Source organism: Hippoglossus stenolepis, chromosome 11 (genome assembly GCF_022539355.2).
Source record: "Hippoglossus stenolepis isolate QCI-W04-F060 chromosome 11, HSTE1.2, whole genome shotgun sequence".
NCBI classification, from domain to species: domain Eukaryota; kingdom Metazoa; phylum Chordata; class Actinopteri; order Pleuronectiformes; family Pleuronectidae; genus Hippoglossus; species Hippoglossus stenolepis.
The window spans coordinates 22,390,941-22,413,450 of record NC_061493.1 but is presented as its reverse complement, the minus strand read 5'-3'; the positions used below and the strand labels follow the sequence as shown (position 1 = coordinate 22,413,450).

Genomic DNA, 22,510 nt, shown 5'->3' with positions numbered 1-22,510 from the left:
CATGCTTGACTGTTTCTTTCTTTTAGAGAATGGTTTGTTTTAAAGGGTCAATTTGCTCAAATTACAAACTTAACAGACCGTATATAAAGATCATAGACTGTAAATAAATATGGACGACACATCTCCCAGTATCCAAAAATGAAAACAAATTATCCCGGACATAAACAATGACATCTTTTACAGCTGACGCCATTTGGAGCCACAGTCTGCGCATTAGCAGCGAGTGGGTGATTTACACAATATTATGACATTATTGTATCAATTATATCAACACAATATCAATACATGTTTGTTATATATAACATAATCACAACAGCCCTAATACCAACGTATTGAGAGGGAAATGTTTGTTTGAGAAATTCTATACCTTGTTACCAGTTTACTATTGTTTTTGATGTTTGTCAATACCCCCCCCCAGGACTGTGGATCGATAGTGAACATCAACAGGAGGAGGATCAATAATGTACATCAACAGCTCACTCACAACTCAAGAGGATTTAATGCACATTTAAGAAAACATGTGCAACTTAGCAGAGCACTTTGAGTTGTGGTTCAAATGTGCGATACAAATAAAGTTGTCTACGTAGCCTAAGTCCCTGCTGAAGTGTGGAACATTAAAAATACTCTGTCTTATTATGTTCCTGGCCTGTTTGCCATGCCCTGCTTCCACCACAGTGTGGCAGTACCGCCTGTAGAAACATTCAGATTCACACACTGAAGAGTTTGTCTTTGTTATAAAACTGTTTCAAGTTTCATGACCCACATTAACTGACAACTTTCTCCTCAGCTCAGCGGCGACCACATGCAAGAAGACGTGTCCTGCTCAAAATGGTGCCACAATACCAATATACATGATATACCCATATTTTATAATTGGATTATTATTATTGATGCACTAACGTGTCAGCAGTGTGTTAACGGTCACTGATTTGCATGCAGTTATTCATATGTTATTTTAATACATAAACATGCAACATATATAAGCCCAGGTTTTATTTGTACAATCCTGTAATAAGTTACTGTCCTTTTGCACAGCTAACACAAAAAGTTCAACATGTCCCTGTTAGCGAAGACAGTGTAAAGTATCTAATACACTTGTGCTTGTATTAATTCTGCTGAATATGTAAAAGAGGTGGTGATCGCAGCAGATTGAAGTTGTGATGAATGTGTGTGGAGCTGAAACTCAGCAGACTCTCCCTGGACTAATGATGTGAGGCATGTGCTGGGATGAGTGTGTGGTGATGTGGAGATGTAATGGAGATGGTGACTTCATGTGTTGTTTGACCAGCTGCTGTGTTCTCATCACACACAGATTACTGAGACTAAATGTGGGAAGCTCATCTTCGTGCCCTCACTCTGAAAAAAGGGAAGTGGCTTTTTCAGCATGTGTGTGAATGTTTTGGCTCATGTTTGTTTCCCACTCCTCCTTTATTTATTTACTTTTCACCAAACTGTTGAAGGAACATTTTATTTACGAACACTTTTGCTTAAACGCTGGTTTTTCTCACATTATATTGTCGTAATGTTAAATTTAAAGCAACACTATGTAACTGTTACTGAGCAACAGCGCCCTCTGCAGCAACACATGGTGATTAATTCAGTTGCGCTTCATCTGATGTGTTAGGTTACTATTGACCCGCAGGGCTGGAATATCACAGGAAGTGGTTAATGTTAGTGGAAAACCAGTGGTACGCCACCAGGAAGTATGCATAGACTCCAGACTATCAACAAATGGAACCGAAACCGAAGTGGTGAATGTCACCAGACGCTTTTTGGGAAGCGAAATCTGAGACTGGGCTGTAATGGGCACAGGGAGAGTTTATATCTGGTATTATCATTTCTGGGTTTGAATTAGATGTCTGTCTCCTGCATTAACTTCTCTGTTTTTATTTCTATTTCTATCAGTGTTTCCTCCTTGTCCGTTTGTTTGTTTTTGGGCCGGATCACACAAAAACGGATTTCCACGAAACCTGATGGAGGGATATGGTGCAGGTCAGGGGAGATCCTGTAGATTTTCACCATTTTCTCAAACACAAGATTATGGATCTTGATGAAAAAACAACTGGGCCACTTTAAGCTCAGGTGCATTTGGTCCCGGGCCACAAGAAGGCCAGGGATGCTACATCATCACGCCAGAAGTGGCCCACATCCGTATGCCACCTGAGTGACATATATATGTGTAGTGATTGTATGTTTCTAATAAACATTTAAATCTGAAACACTCAATTAAACTACCTGAAACCTTTTCTTAAATATGAGTTAATGTTAAGCTTAGGTTCATTTCCAGCACGCAGGCACGCACCACAACTAACTACACCTGGATTAAAGCTGCCTGGTGAATGTGCCACAGAGGTTACTTGTGTAGACACGTGTGTGTAATTGTGTTAAAACGTCAATACTTTGTGTGTTCACGTGAGGTCTGAGGCTTGTCACCACATCCGAGGTGACAGTGAGTTCACCGCTCACCGGTGTGCTTGTTCCTTCGCCCCCTACGCGCCGCGGCTCCTCCTGCGGAGGCGGGGTTAACGGGAGAACAGGGGTTTGTTGAAGCGGGGCTCTAACGGGAGAAGGAACCCAGAGAAAGGAGCCGACACGTCTGTAACGCGTTGGGACTGAGCCGCGGACTGTCTGGCCCTTGTCTAACTTTGAACATAGCCCACATGTACCCGGGTTAACTCCCAGCCCCCGCAGCCCACCCGTGCGTCCATCGCCCGGCTCGTCGCGGCGGTGCGGTCCCTGGCAGAAACAAAGCGGACCCTCTCCTCGCTCGTCCTCGGTGAGCGTCCCCGCTGAAGAAGTCACTTTTCTGGGGCTAATGTTGCTCTGAACCATCGAGGAAACCACGTTAAAGCGTCGACACAAGGTGGGTGACGGTGTTTTAACCCGCGTTTAACCCGGTCTGCCATGTTTTACCCGAGTTAAGTCGATGTAAAGGGAGGGGGAAGCTGCCGTGCCTCCTCCTCGGGGGCTAAACTTTGGGTGTGGGTTAACGATAACCAGCTAACGGCTAAAAGACAGTTAACTTAGCCTCGGCCCCCGTGACGTCCCGCGGGTCGGTTTCTAACAACACGTCAAGTTAAATGTTGGTTTCTAATCTAACTAGTCCCCCTTCGGTGAGTCGGGTTTGGGCTTTGGTGGAGAAACTAGGCCCCAGTGGTCGCTTTGTAGGACCGGAGAGGCCATGAGTGGATATAACCTGTGATTCACCAGCTCGGGATCTCTAGTTCAACTCGTTTCTTACTAAACTAGGTTAAACTTCACACGTCGGACTTTAAAACTAAACTTTGAATGCAGCTTAAACAAACAACTTGTTGAGACTTTTCTGAGTGGCTTTGATTCAAAGGAACTTGTTGGGTTGATGCTTTTCTTTGTCACGCGTGATAATTGAGTGAAACTCTTCAAATCGCGTTGGGATGATGAGGATTCAAATAAAAAAAACTACTTTCACACCTTGAATCTGTAAAACAGTGAAAGGAGAAAATATTTGGTTGGCTTGTCGATAACGGAAATAATCCCAAGTCCCATCCTGATATTCTGTTAAGGGTCTTAAAGTGTTTTTTATTGTGTTGGTGCTCTTATTTTGTACTTGAAGCCAACCCTTGGTGTGTTGCCTCATTGTCTAAAAGTATGACGAATGATTTCAAAATCATTAATCCGGATTCTTTACTTGTCTGGACCCGCTTGGGCAAAACTTTTGGGTCCATTTGCCAAAGACGACTCTTTCACATCTGAAAGGTGGACTGAGTATAACTTGTGAAGATTCTCACCTCCGGGCAGATTACACACAAGGGAAAGAAAACCTCAGCCGTAAACATCTGAGTGTAGTCAAACATGTAACGGATATCCTGTGACAGACCACAGCTGGACCCCAGTCTGGTCAGACTACATTGTGGACTGTGTAAACTGTGGCTGGAGATACAGACGCACTAAGGCGTCTTTAAGCAGCCCAGATTGGTTAACCAGAGTCGAAAGCCTCTTGTTCAGCCTTGCCCGCAGCTCCGACTCAGGACTGTTGACTCTGCAGTAGTTGGACAAGATTGGTCTCGTCTGCCTCGTTCACTTCCTGTAAAGGAATCGTAGCCTGGGGGGGGTTGTTTTTTCTCTCTCCTCCCTGGTGAGCCTCGGGACTGAGTTTAACTTGTAATCTTTGCTTCCCGAGTTCTTGCTGCAAGACCTTATTTAGTGACATGGGAATAAAATGTTTTGGGGTAATTACTGGCCCGGCTTTCAGACAGCATCGTAATGACATAGCAACAGCCCCGTATCGAGGTGTTAAAACCATGTGTTTCTGATCTTGCACAGCATGTACACATAACATAGATACAGACAATATACACCAGGCCTGGGAATTTACTTTAGAACAGACGTGTCTGTAGGCTACAGCAGCTCCCTGTAGTTCACTGAGTCACTTCCCTTAGTTACATTGTTTTGTTTAAACACAGCTTGACTTGTCCAGGAGCAAGGAGTGTCTGGGGCAGTTTAAAGGGTCATTCTGCGTTGCTCAACACCAGGCCTTTACCCCCAGCTCGCCAGAAATGAGTCACGGATGACGACTCTTCCAGGGATAGTCGAATGTAGCTTGTGGGAGTGGAGTATGTTTGCAGGGTATGTGATCATACTTTTAAAATAATTGTCACCATATTCCTTGTTTGGAGGTCTGAGCCAGTGGTAAAATGTTGAGAAGTCACGGCAGAGACATGGGAAGTTTCAAACTGCCTGAGAGGATGCTTCACAACATAGATTTAAACCTGCAAGTACTTATTATTATTGTTATTGCCTCCACCTAGGAGGTTGTGTTATTGCCGTGTCAGGACATGGCCCAAGAAAGAACTTGAACTTCTTATTTAACATTGTGAGATATGGTGTTTTTTAAAATTAATATTTAGACCAATATCTCAAGGAGTTATTCATTGACTTCTTTTTCAATGGGCCATGCATGTTGTCGGTGTGTTTGGTCTCAACCAGCTCCTGAGGGAAAGATTCGTCTCTTGAGCTGCTAAATGCTGCAGCTACTCTCTGAGTCTTTCTGCTGTCTGGTGCTGAGCAGATGCTGTACGGTGGCTTTTTAGTTTACATCAAACTGACCGTGTAAACTCAAGTTCAAGTCAGAGAAGTGGAAAAAGCACCAAATATTTCAGTGACGTAGTTTTTCCACGACATCTTATGGAGCTAGTGAAGCTGGAATGCATTATCTCATCTCTCTGAGGAGGCCTGGAGGATCAGGATCTCCTCCACATGATAGCCAAACTCCAAACAGGTCTTTCAGTTCATTCAACAACTTCAAATACAGCAGACTGGATTTAACTCTTTCTAGAAACATTCATCTACACCAGCTTCTCAGCTGTGGGACTCCCTGCATGGAGTCATCTTAAGTTTGTTTTATTATAAATTCTATCGTTCATTTGTTAAAGTACTCCGCAGTTTTGTTTTCTAAAGGTGCTTTATTAATGCCAGACGTTCAAACTGTCAACCAGATTGAACACATTCCTTTTCGATGCTTTGTCTCAAAACCCCAAAGACGTCACCTGTTAAAACTCCTCTAGCTTGACAGGCCTTCAGTATGAAGCCACATGGCAGATGTTGGGCTGGATGAATGAAGTGTTCCTGTTTGTACGTTGGGTTTCCATTAGACAAGCTTCGCTTGCTGTAGGAAGTGAGATCTTCCTCCTGATCCTTCAGTTGGGGGAGAAAAGTGATGTCTGGGTGTGGTTTAATCAACAAAATGGCTGCGGAGTCGTGCTGAGTTGTTTGGGGACTTAATGGACTGAGAGCCGACTGTGACTTTCAGCAGCAGGTGGGGGGGCCGGCTGGTCGCCCGGGTGGCAAACAGAGCTGGGTGTGAGGGGGGGGATGGGCACCTCACTTTGGACTAACAGATGACCCACCCAGCATGAACAATGCTGACTTGTGTTGCACACAACCTTTCACTTCATGTTTCTCACAAACATTCTTGACATAGTTGTGCAACATTTAGAATTTTAATGTGACAGACAAAACATAAATCTGACTACATGTCTTTTGCTCATATCGCTGTTAGATCATTAGAAATAAATATTGTACTCCTGAGGTTTGCATTGTGATTTGTTACCGGCTGTAACAGGGTTTCTACACAGGTTTAAGAAGTCTAAAATTCAATAATCATAAGATTTTATAGATCGATACGTCTGTGCTTTGTCAAAACAATGTTTAAAATTTCAATTCTGTAAAGACATCCGACCTCTTAAAACCGAACCTCCATGTTCTTATGACATCTACACATAAACCATAAACTCATATCATCCACAGTCTAAACATTCACAGATGTGCTTTGCTCCACCTTTAGACAACACTTTTTAAAAGCTCTATGAGTTACAGCAACACGTCACAGAGGAAAGTCTGACACTCTGCAGAGCTTATAAACATATTTTACTCTTATTCAGATAATTCAATTCTTTCTCTTGAGTGACATCCACACATTAACTGCATCTGCACCCACAGGCCACCAGTTAATGACACCTAGTTTCTTTGCCACTCCCAGTTGTTTGCAGTTTTGTGGTAGACTAAATCTAACTGACATAAAAACCCAATATACCTTATTTTGCTGATAACACAATGTCTGGTGGCCCCACCAAGAGGAAGTCTCCTGAACCAGACTTTGCTCAGACATCTTAGATGTCGGCAGATAAGGCACTGTAACACCATTAGTGGGCAGAGGAGGAGGTAAACAAGGAAGCAGTGGTGACACACAGATGCAGGGTCTGAGTCAAACCCCTCATGGTCACCTCCTGTTTTTAAGTTTGACTCAAGCTGATTCTGTGACTTGGGAAAAGCCAGAAAGAATAAACGTGACTTTGTACGCAGCAGATCACACAAATGACGTAAGGCTAAAGAGCATATTTCTTTAAAGGAACCCCAGTCTATTTTCATGTATGTATGTATGTATATATATTTATATATCTCTAGTAAGTAGTTATATCGCTGAACTCTTAATCAAAATCCTCCTTTATACACATTCTTGATATGTGTAAATCTACCTGTGATATGGATGCTAATGCCTTGACATCGTATTTTTTATTAAGTTATGTTTGTCATGCGTCTCTCGTTCACCACAGTATTTCCACTGTGGAGTCTGCGGAGGTCTCGTGCACGGTGTCGATTCTTTGTAGGACAGAGCAGAAGAATGCTGTCTGTGCATTTACATGAGACAGCGTGACTGTGGCCCCTGAGGCGAGTTTTCAGGCTGCAGATTGAATCAAAGTGCCACTGACCTGTCTGAGCCCGATGGCAGCACTGAGCGGAGCTGAGTTACACACGGCTTCTCCACAGCAGCTGTTGGATGAGATTCTGTATAAAACACTTGTCAGGGACTGAGCATAACTCCCACTGCCTATGTGGAAAACTTGGCTGTTGTATTAGTTTATATATAGCTTGCAAACAGGAAGTGTTTGCAGACACATACAAACCATCATAAATACAAAATTAACAGCAAACACCTGACAGATGATCACTATTCAGCGAGAGAATGATTAGCTAAAGTTGGCAACATGTACATCCTGGTACAGACAATGCAACGCAATGTTTTCCATGATTACAGGCACATGCAGTGTAAGACATCAAGTAGGTGGCCCAGCCGACGGGACTGATTCCAGCCCAAACTCATTTAATATCATTTGTACGAATCCCTCTAACCGCTAACTCCCATAACTTTGCCGGCCAAGCTCATTCCTGTACGTCATATTCAGATTTCCAAACCATGCCACAAGGACTGATTTGACAAGACTGGAAGTCTGGAGAGGAAACACAGTCTCATCCACCAAGACCTTGCTCTGTGTTCCTATATAATCACACATCCATACTTGAGAAACGCCTGGAAAAACCGGGGTCTCGGTTACTGTACTCTCATTGGAACGAGCTGCTCTGGTTACTGTCAACAGAGGCTGGACTGTAAATGAAAAACTGTGGCGTTAATAGCCACCACCGGGAACACAAAGCATGTGCCGGCTCCGGCTTCTACTGTCTGACCATACAAAGTCATGAATCGATAGTTTACTCCCGTTAATCTAAATATTAAGCTCTCGGGTCTGTCATCGCAAAGACTCAGTCCATAGTTTCTGCTTGACGATATTATAGGGGGGTTAAAAATGTGGATGAGTGGAGCGTGACACTGTTTAAGAAAAGTTTGTTAACACATCTTCTCACCTACACTGAGTGGTTCAGTATCATCTGCCACTTGCGCTGCTTTCAGACATGTACAGGAGTCGTGACATGTTGCTGAAATCTTCTGCAGGGGCTGTATTTAATAACTCAGGTCCGAGTCATTTGCTCCGGAGAGTTCCTTCAGGAATTTTCTATCCAGTTGATTAGAAACACTTGAGTTTGTGTTAAACACAGTTAACTACGCTTTTTAACTGAGTCAAACTTTCTCTGAGTTCCCCACAGACAAGTTAGACCTTCCTGTATCGTGTCACAGTCATAAGGAGCAGTATTACCACAGTGCATTATGATTCAGTGTCCTCACGGCGTGGCTCTCAGCTCTTATCAGCTGTGGTCCCGCCATTTCCGTTGACACAGTGACGTCTTCTCCAACGGCCAGACTCTCACTATGGCTCTGAGTTGCTGTTGAGACAGTGACAATTTCAGGTTGACTCATCATGAGATGTACAGATGACTTCAGTTAATATTAGAGCCAGACAGATATGGATTTATAGGGACTGTTATGTCGGCTGATGTGTATTTGAAAAAAGAAAAGGTCCTAAGATATCATTATTGAACCTTTTATGACAAAGAAATGTAGTTGAGGTTTGATATTTTAGTTTATCCATATTATTATAAATGACTATAAATAAAAAGAAGACATAAAAATAACTGAATATATATAGAAGTTGAATTAAGAAAATAAACTTTATTTTACATAAAATGTAAACAATCTTTTCTGCAATGTTTATACAGTAGAATAAAAATGTTCATACCAGCAAGCAGATACCAGTATGTCTGAAAGTCTCATGTCGACCAACAGATAAATCAGTCGAGCTCTTGTTAAAACACATCATCCCGAGGTTATGATTTTGTCTGCATTTGTTAGTTAGCGTTATTACGTAAAAGCTACGACTGCGTACATATTTCTTCACTTTCTCCAACATTGTGCAATAGGGTGTTTTTCAACATTTTCTTTAATTTCTCAAGAATGCTTCACGGATCTTGATCATGATTCATTTTTGGCAACCTGGAATTTGAGTGCGTGTGATTTGGTGCAGATGCAAACAAAAATCCAGATCTATTAAATTTAAATGTGGTTTCATCAGGGGTATACACTCTCTTAGTGTCTTTCAAGTTCTTTTTAAATTTGTGCCATCAACAAAGGAGGAGATGTAGATATTTAAATACAATGGATTAAATCTTAAGACAGTCACTATGTGAGTAAGCACAACAAGCAAACTTCTTTTCATGCACTAGGATCTCTACCAGAAATGCCAGGGCCTCCGCCTAATGTCATTATGTGGCACTCAGCCACCGGAGATCCCAAACACCCGTCCATCTGTCAGCTTGCTGCAATTTGCAGCTCGGTGCAGGACGAGCCCGGCAGCAGTAAACAATGCTGGACTCCAGGAATGTGGGGGAGGAGCCTCCATTGGGTAGAAAAGTCTTTCCAGTTGGTTTTGGTTTGAATTGTGTTAACCATCTTGCTGGGTATGTTGTGTGTTGAACGGTTTCCGTGTCGCCACAAGTTCTTGTCTGTTTCCGTTTTTTAAGTAGGAAGTATTTTTATAAGGGGGGGGCGTGTCTATTCATCAGCAGACATGATGATTTATAAGTAAATTACATTTGTTGTCCCTGACCAGACTTAAAAAGTCTGGTCCCCCCCCCCCACTATTCTCTGAGTCGTCCAGTCTGGCATATTTAGTGTTAATCAAAGTGTTTTTCTTTGAGGTTTCAGCACAAATATATGGTCACTATCGATAAAACTATCACTGAACCACTTGTGTGAAACTTGCATCTAGGTTGGTCGTTGTGCTCCATTTCACAGGATGTGGGTGTTTGATGCCTGTGCCCTCCGACCCACACTGCACTGCAGCAAACATCTTACACCTTCTCACTGAGCATCTACTGAAAAACCACTGGTTTCACTTCTGCAACAGATAATTAACCCTCAAAATATCCCTCTCTTGTGTTCATATTGTGTTTTCTGACACAGCTGGTGACTTAGCTGCTGTCAACACTGCCTGGTTTCCTCTTTGCATCTTACTGGGGCAAATCTCTGAGAAAGTTGCTCTTGAGTTTCTAAGTTTGAGGTCTGGGCAGACAGTGTGTCACTGGAGCTCAGGGGAATGGCAGCGTTTCAGGAGGAGACTGGAGACAGCCTGACCAAATATGGGAACACACACATTCACGGGAACACACCTACTTTACCTCTCCTCTTCCATGGAGCTGAGGCCCCGGCCCGAGGTTTTCACTGCACGCAACCCGTTTGAAAAGTGTTTCCAAGCTGCCGTCACACGCCAACAATCTGCACTTTTGGTTTGTTATATTTTTGTAGCTCTGTTTTCTTATGTTACGTCTGGGTTGTTAATCCTCAGCAGCTCAGCTCAGTGTGGTGAAGAGGTATCGTCGGACTGCTCAGTGAACCACAGTCATTCCTTCCTGGTTATAAAATTCCATACCATTAAATCAAAGCTGCTCCTGCTGCTCTGTTAAAATCATTACATGTTTGCTGTTAGACTCATTATGAGTAATGCTGGTTCAGACTAAACACCTCAAGTGTAAATTGACTTACGCAACATTTTTATTCTCCAGTCTCTGTTCCCTTCCGTCTCTTATCAATTATTTACTGATAAGCCTTTTTGAGATAATGAGCAACATTCTACATCAGCCTGCAGGAAACAACAGTGAGAAAGCAAGTATGGAGTAAGAATAGTTGTTGGTAGAGGTGTTGATGAACGGCCAGATGGTGCTGGCTTAGTGTGGACCAATCATTCCTCCACATATGGAATAAAACTCCACCACACTGCTGTGGTAACTGGGTCATTTCATCTCCGAGAGAAATCGTTTTTTTTGAGACTTTCCAAACCGTGAGAACTTTTTAAAGAGGGAATGGTTGTGTTAATTGTATACTTTGAAAACACAGCCTCACAAACTGTGGACTAACTTAATGTGACCAACCTAAAGGGCATATTTCTATTCCCAAGAAAAATGAAAACACTGGATCGAAAACCTAGTTTGAAAAGACGGTTTTAAAACAACACTGTAACTTTTACTTAGCAACAGCGCCCTCTGCAGCCTCGTGTGGTTATTATTCTGTTAGGCTCAGTGTCTGAGCGATTTAAGTGGTTTTCATGTTGAGGAAAAACAAAGGCGATCAATCTCTTGACTGCATCATCCCACCTTCACTCTTCAACTTGCTGGAGCTGATTGTGACAGTTGAAGCTGTGACTCGGTTCTTCTCACAGGAGATCGAACCTACTCGTTCAGGGAGTGAAAGAGGAAACTTTCTCCTTATTCACACTCACTCAACCATCAAACTCATTTTAATCAAGCTGCTGTTTTAAAAAAAGTTACATAGTGTTGCTTTAAATTAGGTGTGTTTTGGGTAAAGGGCATAAAAAAACCTTCTCTTACCTCTCGTTACTCGACACTGACCATCTTGACTGTCCCACATCATCTTTGCAGGCTCTCACATTTTTCTAAACACACGTATGTGCCTTTTTAAAAAAACGTGTCGCGCTTTATATCTTTATATTTTTCTCGTTACAGATGGATTTGCGGTTACTGTTAATAGCGTCTTTATCAGCCGTCCTCTGCAGCAGCTGGGCACAGCAAGGTAAGAACACAGACATTAATTTGTTTGGATTATTCTCCTTATCTTAAATATTAGACATCAGCTAATTCATACAGTAGCATCTTTCAGCTCTGCGAGTGCAATACACTGACTGTACTGTTGTTTGTTAAATTGTGCTGATTCAGCATGCTTTGGCTTTTTATTTGTTAGATATTGGACACTTTTTGGGCTAAAATGCAAAACAGTGATAAAAGCTACAACTTGCTTTCTTCTTCTTCTTTTTTCTTCTTCAAATGTTACATTTCTTAATCCGTGGTTTTAAGACTGTGGGACCAGTTGGTTAATGGTGGGAGTCCTTTTTTATTGATTTATTTTTTTACGAGGTGAAGTCATCTGTTGGTGAGCTGCCTCGAGCTTTTCTCAGCATGACTCTTCGCTGGAAAGAGGTTGTGTTTTGTTTTGCGAAAAAAACCTTGGCTGGTTTTGCTTAGTGAACAAATGGAAATTTTCTGTTTCGTCATCTTGTGCCGTCTCTTTCAGAGGGAAGCATATGCATCAAAGCAAACGCCCAGTCATGTGGGGAATGCATTCAGGTGGCCGAGATGTGTGGATGGTGCTCCGATGTGGTGAGTTGAATCCCTGAAGCTGCCTCTCAACTATTTTATCGCATGAATGAAAAATGATCTTTAAGATCTTAAACAATGAATGTTGCACTGTCGGTTTCCTCTGTGGTTTGTTTGGGAGCATTGTCCCATGCACAAAGCTGGTCATAAGTGTACAAAGTTCAATAAATAACACTAATACATTTAATAATATTTAAAAAATGTGTACGACAGAATAGAGTCACAGTTTGATTGATTTTAAACAAATAATCCAAAGATACTATGATTTATATTTGACAGAATATGATTGTTATACCTCTGTGCAGGTGTCAGCCATGGCTGTCGTTATTTTTTGGGGTATTTCGTTTGTCCTGAACATGATCTCAAACTGTTTCCTCCCGAAAATGTCCAGAATATTGTGTGTGTGGACATTCTTCGGACGCCAAATTATTTTAAAGGGGAAAGAAAACGTCTGCAAGAGTGTAAACGAGACCGGGGAACAGTCGCACTAATCTGACTCAATCTGTCTGTCACCTAATGTTATCTACATTATTTACTCCCCCTGTGAACTCTGGGTTCCTCACAACAATGACTCTTCTCTTTCCGTGGTTTTTAAAGTTTTATATAAATCTGATCTGATGTTTTCTGTCAGTTTGCAGGGGTGATTTTAAAAAAATAGTCTTTGTGAATCATGTGGTTTTGAAAGAACTGGGTCAAAGAATCATTTTAGTTTTGACTGAGTTCATTGTCTCAAGTTCTCCTCCACTTTGCCTTGTGGGATATCATGTGCATCTAATCTATATTCTTATTCAGGCCTGGCAGTCATCTGTTTCTCCTTATCCCCCCCGCTTACAAACAACGGCCTAAAGAACGGACTGTTCGAAACAGAATATGTCAAATTGATCCGTTTTGCAGGGGCCTCGTTGAAAAAGATACTCAGTCATGTTAAAGATCCTGTAAACTTGTATCTGCCGTAATGATGCCCTCAGAGGTCAGTGAGTTTCATAGTTTAACTTTCACAAAAGTAGAGCATCACGATCTTTTGTTTTTCTACAAAATCTTAATTGAGTGAGTCTGTAAAATAACAAATTATTGTTTTATGGAAAGTCGTGTTCTTCCTGTTGCATGTTCTCAGATACTGTGCAACTTGTCAACAAGTTTCTTCATGTCTGTCCCACCAAGACAAATTCCATGGAAACGCTCCAGATGTTTCTGAACATGCGTCACACGTGGAAATTACTTATTATTATATAGTTTTGTGTTCTCATTAACAAACCTTGAGAAATATTACATAAGAAATTAGTTGTAGTATAAATTTTACTTGAAATAATCCTCACAATGACCTCTTTTACTCTTCTGCAGAAATTCCTCACAGTGGGTGAATCCAAGTCGGCCCGCTGCGATGACCTGGAGTCGCTGAAGAAGAGAAAGTGCAACGTGACCACAATCGAGAACCCACGCGGAAGCTTCGAAATCAACACGGACAGGCCGGTCACCGACCGCAAGAACGGGGCTGCGAACCTGAAGCCTGAGCAGATCACCCAGATCCAGCCACAGAAACTCACACTGACACTCAGATCTGGTAAATGTTCAACAAGAAGTGTCTCAAACTGTTAAACTTTCCAGTGATTTTCCAGAAAATGTCCAGAACAACTCACTCAGATATTTGCATTCTCATATGTGTCCCCTCCAGAACATTTCAGTGGAAAAGAAGCTTTACCGTAAATTAATTATCATCTTCTGTTCTCAAGGTGAGCCTCAGACTTTTGATTTGAAGTTCAAGCGGGCTGAGGACTACCCCATCGACCTGTACTACCTTATGGACCTTTCATTCTCCATGAAAGACGATTTGGAAAACGTCAAGAACCTCGGCACTGACCTGATGAGGGAAATGCAGGAGATCACAACCGACTTCAGGATTGGTGAGTAAAAACTCGACTCACTAAAGGGACAATAAACATGAGAAAAGTAGCTGAGAGAAATTCTCCTCCCTTTTAGGTTTCGGCTCCTTTGTGGAGAAGACGGTCATGCCTTACATCAGCACCACGCCAGCCAGGCTCATCAACCCCTGCACAGGGAACCAGAACTGCACCAGCCCCTTCAGCTATAAGAACGTCCTGAAGCTGACGAACGACGGAGACGAGTTCAACCGGCTGGTCAGTCAGCAGCAGATCTCAGGAAACCTGGACTCTCCAGAGGGAGGCTTCGACGCCATCATGCAGGTGGCGGTCTGTGAGGTAAGACGGGGCGAGACCTGATGTGTGTTCTAGCTTTTGCATCAAGGGTCAGCAATCAGTATAGTAATGTGAATGAGTAAAACTAATGAGGAGACTCTTGTCTTCATCTTACAGGAGCATATCGGCTGGAGGAACGTGACTCGTCTGCTGGTGTTTTCCACCGACGCTGGTTTCCACTTCGCTGGAGACGGCAAACTGGGCGGCATCGTCCTCCCCAATGATGGGAAGTGTCATCTGGAGAACAACATGTACACCATGAGCCACTACTACGTATGTAGTTTATCATTTATTCAACACGCATAATGTTTCATCCTCGTACTAATGGTCTCAATTTATTATTGATGTTAGGAGTTGACTCTTGCCAGAGACAAAAATATGAATAAAAGAAGAACTGCATGGTCTAATGTGTGTCTGTGGTCTGTGTGTGTGTTTTTCAGGACTACCCCTCCATCGCACATTTGGTCCAAAAACTGAGTGACCACAACATTCAGACCATCTTTGCCGTCACTCAGGATTTCCAGCCTGTTTACAAGGTAAACGTTGTTTTATCTACACTGTACTGAAAAACCTTGTATTTGATTTATGTCATAAGTGATGTGCATCGTTATTATTTGTTCATTGTCTTTTCACCTTTGACACTTACAGGAGTTGAAAAACCTGATTCCTAAATCAGCCGTTGGAACGCTGTCCTCCAACTCCAGCAACGTGATCAAACTCATCATTGATGCTTACAATGTGAGTCACTACCTTTTCAGAGATGACTTGTGGTTTTAATCAGAATTTCTGCTTCCCCATGTTTGTAATTCGTGTACATTCACCTTGGATAAATTCGTCAATCAAAACTGAAGAGTGAGCACTGGATCTCTTTCTCTCTTGTCTTTGGGACAGTCTTTGTCATCTGAGGTCATTCTGGAAAACGGCCGGCTGCCAGAGGGGGTGTCCATGACCTATAAGTCCATCTGTAAGAACGGCGTGGAGGGGACGGGAGAGAATGGCAGGAAATGCTTTAACATATCCATCGGAGATGAGGTAAATACCAGCGTTTTGGCTGCAGTTTGTGTACACGCATGAAAATTAAACAAATGGAAAAAGAGCAAAATTAAAATTCTTAAGGATCTCAGGTCAAGTGGAACCCAGGTAGCACAAGGGAGGTTTAATGGTTTCTCCCACTGGTTGAGGGAAACTTGTAGAGCTCGACCAATATGGATTTTCGGGGTAGGGAAATATGATACCAATAAATCGGCTTATGAAATACAATTTTGGCAATGATTCCGAGGATGATGAGGCTTGGGTTTTTACAGAATTACAGAGATATTGAATATTATTTTAATCAAAAATCCAATCAGGAATTCACATCTTTTCTGCGTTGTTTATTCTGTATCAGCAAACAGACACATTGACATGGATATCATCAGTCAGGCCCTAGAACCTACTGTTTCAATTTGAGAGCAAACCGGGCCAAAACACAGATTTAAAAAAGTTGAAGGAATGAGAAACACTTTACAAGCTAATAAGTTGATTCATGTCTGGAAAACCGAACAGTAAACTTCAAAGCAGCCCCTTCGTCAGCTTTAATGGCCCCATAAACTCTCCTCTGGTTTCCAGGTGTCTTTCAAGATTTCCATTGAATCCCAGAAGTGTCCGTCACATGGCCGTTCTGAGGTCATCAAAATCAAACCGCTGGGCTTCACTGAGGAGGTGGAGGTGGTTCTGAACTTCATCTGCGACTGTCAGTGCGCCGCGGCCGGAGAACCGAAAAGTGAGAAGTGCCACGAGGGTAACGGGACCTTCGAGTGTGGAGCCTGCAAGTAAGTAAGGAGGCAGGAACATGTACGACGGAGTCTCAAGAAACTCAGATTTCAGTTTCCAGCTACAGCTGAACATCTCTTAAAATCTGATGAGTTGAATGAAAATCTTTTTGAGTACATGATTTAGGAAAGGAAATGAGATTCTGTTTTACTGTCACCACCAAAAGAATCGCTCATCGGTACAGACCAGCGGTATTACCTTGAAGTTGTTGTTAACAAGACATTACATATTTTGTTCTTATTTATTTATTCTCTTCTCATATTGTTCGAAGTCGGTGTCGCACGTTATGAACTGAAAACTTCTGTCCTCCGTCTCAGGTGTAATGAGGGACGTATCGGGCGTCTTTGTGAGTGCAGCAAAGACGAAGTGCGGACAGAGGACCTGGACGCCAACTGCCGCAAAGACAACGGCACCGATATCTGCAGCAACAATGGCGACTGTGTCTGCGGCACCTGCGAATGCAAGAAGCGGGAAAATCCAGCGGAGGTTTACAGTGGGAAATACTGCGAGTGTGACAACTTCAACTGTGATCGCTCCAACAACAAGCTCTGTGGAGGTGAGGGTTGTATAAATGATATCACCTGACACCGGTTGTATTGGCGCTCTGTGGTAACCGCTGCCCGTGTTCTACCAGGACATGGACGCTGTGAATGCAGGAAGTGCATCTGCGACGCCAACTACACGGGCAGTGCCTGCGACTGCTCCCTGGAGACCTCCACCTGCCTGGCGAGGAACGGGCAGGTCTGTAACGGCCGCGGCGTTTGTGAATGTGGCAGCTGCAGATGCACCAATCCAAAATTCCAGGGTCCGACCTGCGAGATCTGTCCCACCTGCCCCGGGGTCTGCGCTGAGCACAAGTGAGTCAGACGGCTTCACTCTTGGAAATTTAAGATTCTGAAATGTTAAAGTGTTGTGTTGAGACTGTGTTGAGACTTTAACATTTAATTTTACAAAAAAAAACAGTTGAGATTTGATGTCTTTGGTATCAAGACTTAAGTTGTTCTAAAATCGTGGGTATGCTTCTGCCTCAGGGTTTCGACCTGAGTTTCTCTGCTATCTGCCAGTTCAGAGAGTTAATCCACCCTCTGTTCACGTTTCTCCAGAGACTGCGTGCAGTGCAAAGCTTTTAAGGCCGGTGAGAAGAAGGACACGTGTGAGCAGGAGTGCAGCTACTTCGAGCTGATGAAGGTGAAGGACCGCGACAAGCTGCCACAGCCCACCGACCAGAGTTTCCCTCTGACTCACTGCAAAGAGCGAGATGCCAACGACTGCTGGTTCTACTACACCTACGCCATCAGGAATGACACCAAGGAGGTCTTCGTGGTGGAGAACTTGGGTATGATCAGAATCTTTTGTTAATGTCTCAGGAAATAACATTTATCTAGTCGATCTGTTATCTGAGCTTCTATTTTTAACATTTAATTTTCACCCCGTTTGTTTCCCGTGTTTTTTCAGAGTGCCCATCGGGACCTGACATCATCCCCATCGTGGCCGGTGTGGTAGCGGGCATCGTGCTGATCGGCCTCGCCCTGCTGCTCATCTGGAAACTGCTCATGATCATCCACGACCGCCGAGAGTTCGCCAAGTTTGAGAAGGAGAAGATGAACGCCAAGTGGGACACGGTGAGTCAGTCGCACCCGAAGCAATAAACGGCGGCTCCTCTCCTCCATGTGCAGGCTTCACTCTTTTTCAGTGTTTGAATCTCTTCCTCTTAACTGGTGTTATTTCAGCTGCTGGAAATTATACTCTGGCTCTTCTCGGGTTTTAAAAGGATTGAGTTAGAATTGTTTTTAGACTTTCCAGTTCTTCATTGAGCACCACAGTGTTGGTGTTTATGGCTGGTTAAAAGTAAATCGTCCAGAAAGTTGTGGAAACCGAACAGACAGAATCTCCAGCTCTCTGTCCTTGATCAACCTGAGCTCCTTGCTGTTCTGTTTAGTCTCGTCTCACTGAGGGAGCGGCCTTCCCTCGGCCGACAGTGCTGCCTCTCACTGTCCACACAACACAACTGCACAACCATAAAAGGCAATGAAGCCGAGACAGAGCAGGGCTGCTGGGTGACAACTGGAGGAAGCTACACTGCTGTTGTTGTTTTCGTCACAAGAGCAGAGGTTAAGGTTTAATTTAGGAAGCAGGCATTCACCACAGGTAGTGTTTGTTGGAACTACTTATAGACTTTACTATTTTAAATAGATATTAGCAGCTACTTCCCCAAGTTGCTCTCTTTAATCCACATAAACACAGACATATGGTTTATGATGGGATGGATATTTTTTGTTCACTTTGTTTTATTTTTAATGTTGATTATAAAGTTTTATTTATTTTAAGAAGAATTAGATTGTTTTTATTCCCTGCTCGTACCAGGGACACTGTGGATTTTCTTTCTAAATGAAAATGAAATCTAAAGAATCAGATCACAGGAAATTCAAAACACAATATTTACAACAGAACATGTCATTATTGGCCTGTTGGAGAAATTACACAGGTAAATAAGGACTCTAACGAAATTTCTTTTCAATCTTTCCTGCTGTGCTGAGCATTTCTCCTCAGGCTGTTAATCCTGTCCTATCCACTGCTCATGTCAAATTCATCTGTTTTTCCTTTCACCTTCCCTCTTTCTTTGTTTCTCCACATTAGCAAGGAAACCCCATTTACAAGAGTCCTATTAACCAGTTCCAGAATCCCAGCTATGGGAATAAATCAGCTGCTCTTTAGGTCAAAGTTTGTATCACCTGTTGGATGCATGAACTTCCTCTGTGTGGTTTTGAACCTTGGTTGACTTGACGACAGCATGTTGTGAAATTGGCACATTTAACCAGAGGTGGCGTTGTTTGCCTTTTTTTTTCTTGGCATTTTCTTTACAAGGAAAAAAAAATGTTCTATTGTACATTCAGCACATCTAACATGTTTGAACAAATTGTTGCTTCAAGCCAGTAGTGTGAAAGTTGAACGATGTGGTCACATGCACGTTGTCGTTATACTGTGAAACTGTTGGTGACACAACAACAACCTGAGGCCTGTGCTACGATACAGGTTCAACACACCCAGCATATCTTCTCATTATCTGGCTTCACTGAGCCGGACATTCATGTGTGGGATAATTTTTCTTATAAGACGTCAGGGAGTTTTTATTTCATATTATTATTATTATCAGACTCCTCGTGTTGTTCTGAACTGCGAAGACGGAACAAGAGAGTAAAAGCAATATTTATTATGTATATGTATTTAGGGTTGATAAACTGAAGTCACATGAAAAGTGGAACAGCAAACTGATCCCACTGATCTACAAAAATATCTGCTGCTCTGTATTATTTGTCCCTTAAGTGTAAACTCAAGGACCCTGTAGAACAATGATTCTGGTTTCCAGTGGTCTGATTGGTCAGTGGTTAGGCTGGTGATAGGTTTTTAATCTTTATCTGGAACTATTATTCCATTCCAACAGTTATTTATCATTGGATTTTCTGTAACTAAGCAACCTAGTAGACAATCTGCTGCTATATTAGTGTGGATGTAGCGTTACCATGGCGATTTACCCTGATTGACCAGCACTTTAACGCTGAAAACTCCGGGTTAATCCTGAAGTTACCTCATTAACTCCTGCTTCTTAGTTCAGGCCCCTGAAACACTAAGGTTTGACGAGTGCTGTGGTTTTTTACTCTGATTCCTCAAAACTATTTTAACTCACTCACTTGTGTTTCTCTCTTTCTCAGGGCGAGAATCCGATCTACAAAAGTGCCGTGACAACTGTCGTCAATCCAAAGTACGAGGGCAAATGATGGAGCTTTGCCTTGGCTGTGTCAACACTGTATGGAGAAGAAACATGGGTCCGGGTGAAGGGGGTTATAACGCTCTCACTGTTTGTTTGTTTGTTTTGTTTGTTTGTATGTTGTAGTCACCAAAATGATAGCAATGCATTCTGCCACTATTTCAGTTTGTTTTACTAACTTGGTTTATTTTCTATGCATCGTATGAAATGTGTACAGTCTGTGTAAATGTGGGGTTTTATATTTGATGTTGTGCTTCTGCAGAACTCGAGAGGAAAGTGTTGTGAACAGATTTTCTTCTCTGCCACGGTACTGGCAAGGTAACGAAATGCCCAACTGTGCCTTTTTTATAGAACCGTCAAGCCATCAGTGTTTTGTTGAGGGTCTAATTGGACGTTGATGATGGGCAACAAATGAAGTGTTCCTTTCCAAATTATCGTGCACGCGTGTCGAGTTGGCGGCGATCAGTCGAGCAAAGGTTTTATTGTGTCTCTAATCCTTTTGACCGAGTAGATATCACACTTTTTTTATTAACCGTCTCTTTGGATTGAACTCTTCAAATGTAGCGCCAGTCGGCCGTGTGTGGGAGCAATGAATTGTGTACAGTACGTGTTTGGGTTCTGTGTAAAGCCATATATGTATTCACAGAACCAGGTTGTGGAGGCGTTAGTATTGTTTTGTCTGAGTGACTTATTCCATCTGAACAATCAATTGAATCGTGTCTTTTATCTCCAAAAGATATTTTCTTGCGTTGCCTTTCTAGCTGAAAGGACGTCAGTGTACAGTCGTGTTTCTGTTTGGCTCCAGGTTTTTCTTTACTCAAGTTAAAAGCCAACTCAGGTCCTGAATTCTTCACAGCGATGCCAAATACGCAAACCTGCCTTATTATTTGCTAACTAACTTAGCTTATATTGAATTGCCTTGTTTTTATTTGTAGAACATGAACTGAGTAATGGTACCAGTTTCTCTTTTTTTTTTTTTTTTTTACATGTGAGTAGTTCCACTCGGCCATTTGTCGGTGCCTCGATCAAACAATTTTTTATTGAACAGAAATAGGAATGGATACAAAAAAAAGTCACATAGTGTTAAAGATCACTGATGAGGGGAGGATCCCCCGATCTTTGTTCTGTAAAGAAAAAAAGGTTACACCAGTCACCATTGTTTTTAAGTGCCTTTTTTTAGTTTCTACAACACATTCACATTTGCAACTCTGTATTTCTGAAAATTATTTATTGAATAAACATTCAAAACAATTTGTCCCGACATTGTAAAGTTGTTATTGTGCAGTTACTATTTTGTGTATTGTTGTGTTTAGAGGCCTGTTATTGATGCTACATTACAGTACATGTCATTCAAAGCAACTTCCAATCAGTGAATTCAACATCTTTGAGGGGCCACTCTGGGTTCAGTATCTTGCCCAAGGACATTTCCACATGAGCTGGGATTCGAGCCGCCGACCTTCTACCTCTCAGCCACAGCCGCCCCCTCCTTGATGTGCATGAATCTAATGGAGAAACAAGCTAAACCACAACACGAGACAGAGGAGGAAGTGGTCAGTGATCGATACTCAACACTAATCCTGACAAACTGACGCAGGCGACACTGAGCTTGTTGAAATGAGTCGAGCAGATGAAATGTCACAAGTCTTACGGTTTATCCAACTTTAAAATCCTTGGTGACAATACATAAGTATAAGTTGGACTTTTGTTCGACTGATGAATTGATTTCTATTGATGAAAATTACTTTGTGATGTTTACAGATATTGTTTTCTCATCCAGCCCCAATATTTAACAGCAGAATAAAGATCACAATGCATATTGATTTTGCAGCTTGACATCCAGTCATGGAGAAGTAAACTTCTGACCCTGATGTCCACATCGTGGAATCAGTCTGAGATCACATGATGAGACAGGAAACACTGACACACAATATTTCCAGCCCGGGTCCTCTCTACGGAGGCCGCCATGTTTCTTTACAGTAGCCAAGACTGGACAAACTAAACACCTTTTGAGTTTTTAGGACAACTGAAGGCTGCAACAAGCAACTTCACCACTAGATGTCGCTAAGTTCTACACACTGAACCTTTAATATATGTTTATATTGATATAAGGCGACTGTAGATAATGTATAATATGATTTGGCGTTTAAATTAAATTTAAATATAATAAAAGTAGAACCTCGTTAGAACGTAGAAAACCCTCAGCCAATCACAGGGGGTGATAGAGACGTCACATGCCCTGGGAGGGGGGAGGGGGCTCTCCACAGGTGATTGGTGGCCGCCGCTGGCCAATCACAGGCCGTGTTTCACAGTAAAGTTGTTAACCCCCAACAGTGGCACTTTGGTT

At 42.4% G+C, this 22,510-nt stretch overlaps 1 protein-coding gene and 1 long non-coding RNA gene across 4 annotated transcripts; one reads left to right on the top strand and one right to left on the bottom strand.

Moving 5' to 3' along the window:
- The first annotated feature begins 2,515 nt into the window (after nucleotides 1-2,515).
- LOC118117896 (integrin beta-1) lies at nucleotides 2,516-21,417 on the top strand. Of its 3 annotated transcripts, none has more exons than XM_035170543.2 (17): nucleotides 2,516-2,863; nucleotides 11,728-11,794; nucleotides 12,293-12,378; nucleotides 13,717-13,936; nucleotides 14,106-14,276; nucleotides 14,353-14,591; nucleotides 14,706-14,861; nucleotides 15,029-15,124; nucleotides 15,237-15,326; nucleotides 15,480-15,620; nucleotides 16,197-16,399; nucleotides 16,718-16,956; nucleotides 17,035-17,257; nucleotides 17,504-17,736; nucleotides 17,856-18,022; nucleotides 19,038-19,115; nucleotides 20,111-21,417. In XM_035170543.2, the coding sequence occupies exons 2-16, from the start codon at nucleotides 11,728-11,730 to the stop codon at nucleotides 19,113-19,115; spliced, it is 2,409 nt and encodes an 802-aa protein (XP_035026434.1). In that variant the 5' UTR covers nucleotides 2,516-2,863; the 3' UTR covers nucleotides 20,111-21,417. The 3 variants fall into 3 exon arrangements, with proteins under 3 accessions (XP_035026434.1, XP_035026433.1, XP_035026435.1); XM_035170542.2 differs by having other exon boundaries at nucleotides 19,038-19,121; XM_035170544.2 differs by lacking the exon at nucleotides 19,038-19,115.
- On the bottom strand, nucleotides 21,102-22,479 carry LOC118117898. The gene is made up of 2 exons (XR_004697846.2): nucleotides 22,343-22,479; nucleotides 21,102-21,684 (listed from the first exon to the last, which is right to left on the bottom strand). It is a non-coding gene; the product is annotated as an uncharacterized LOC118117898 (long non-coding RNA).
- Between the last annotated feature and the right edge of the window lie 31 nt (nucleotides 22,480-22,510).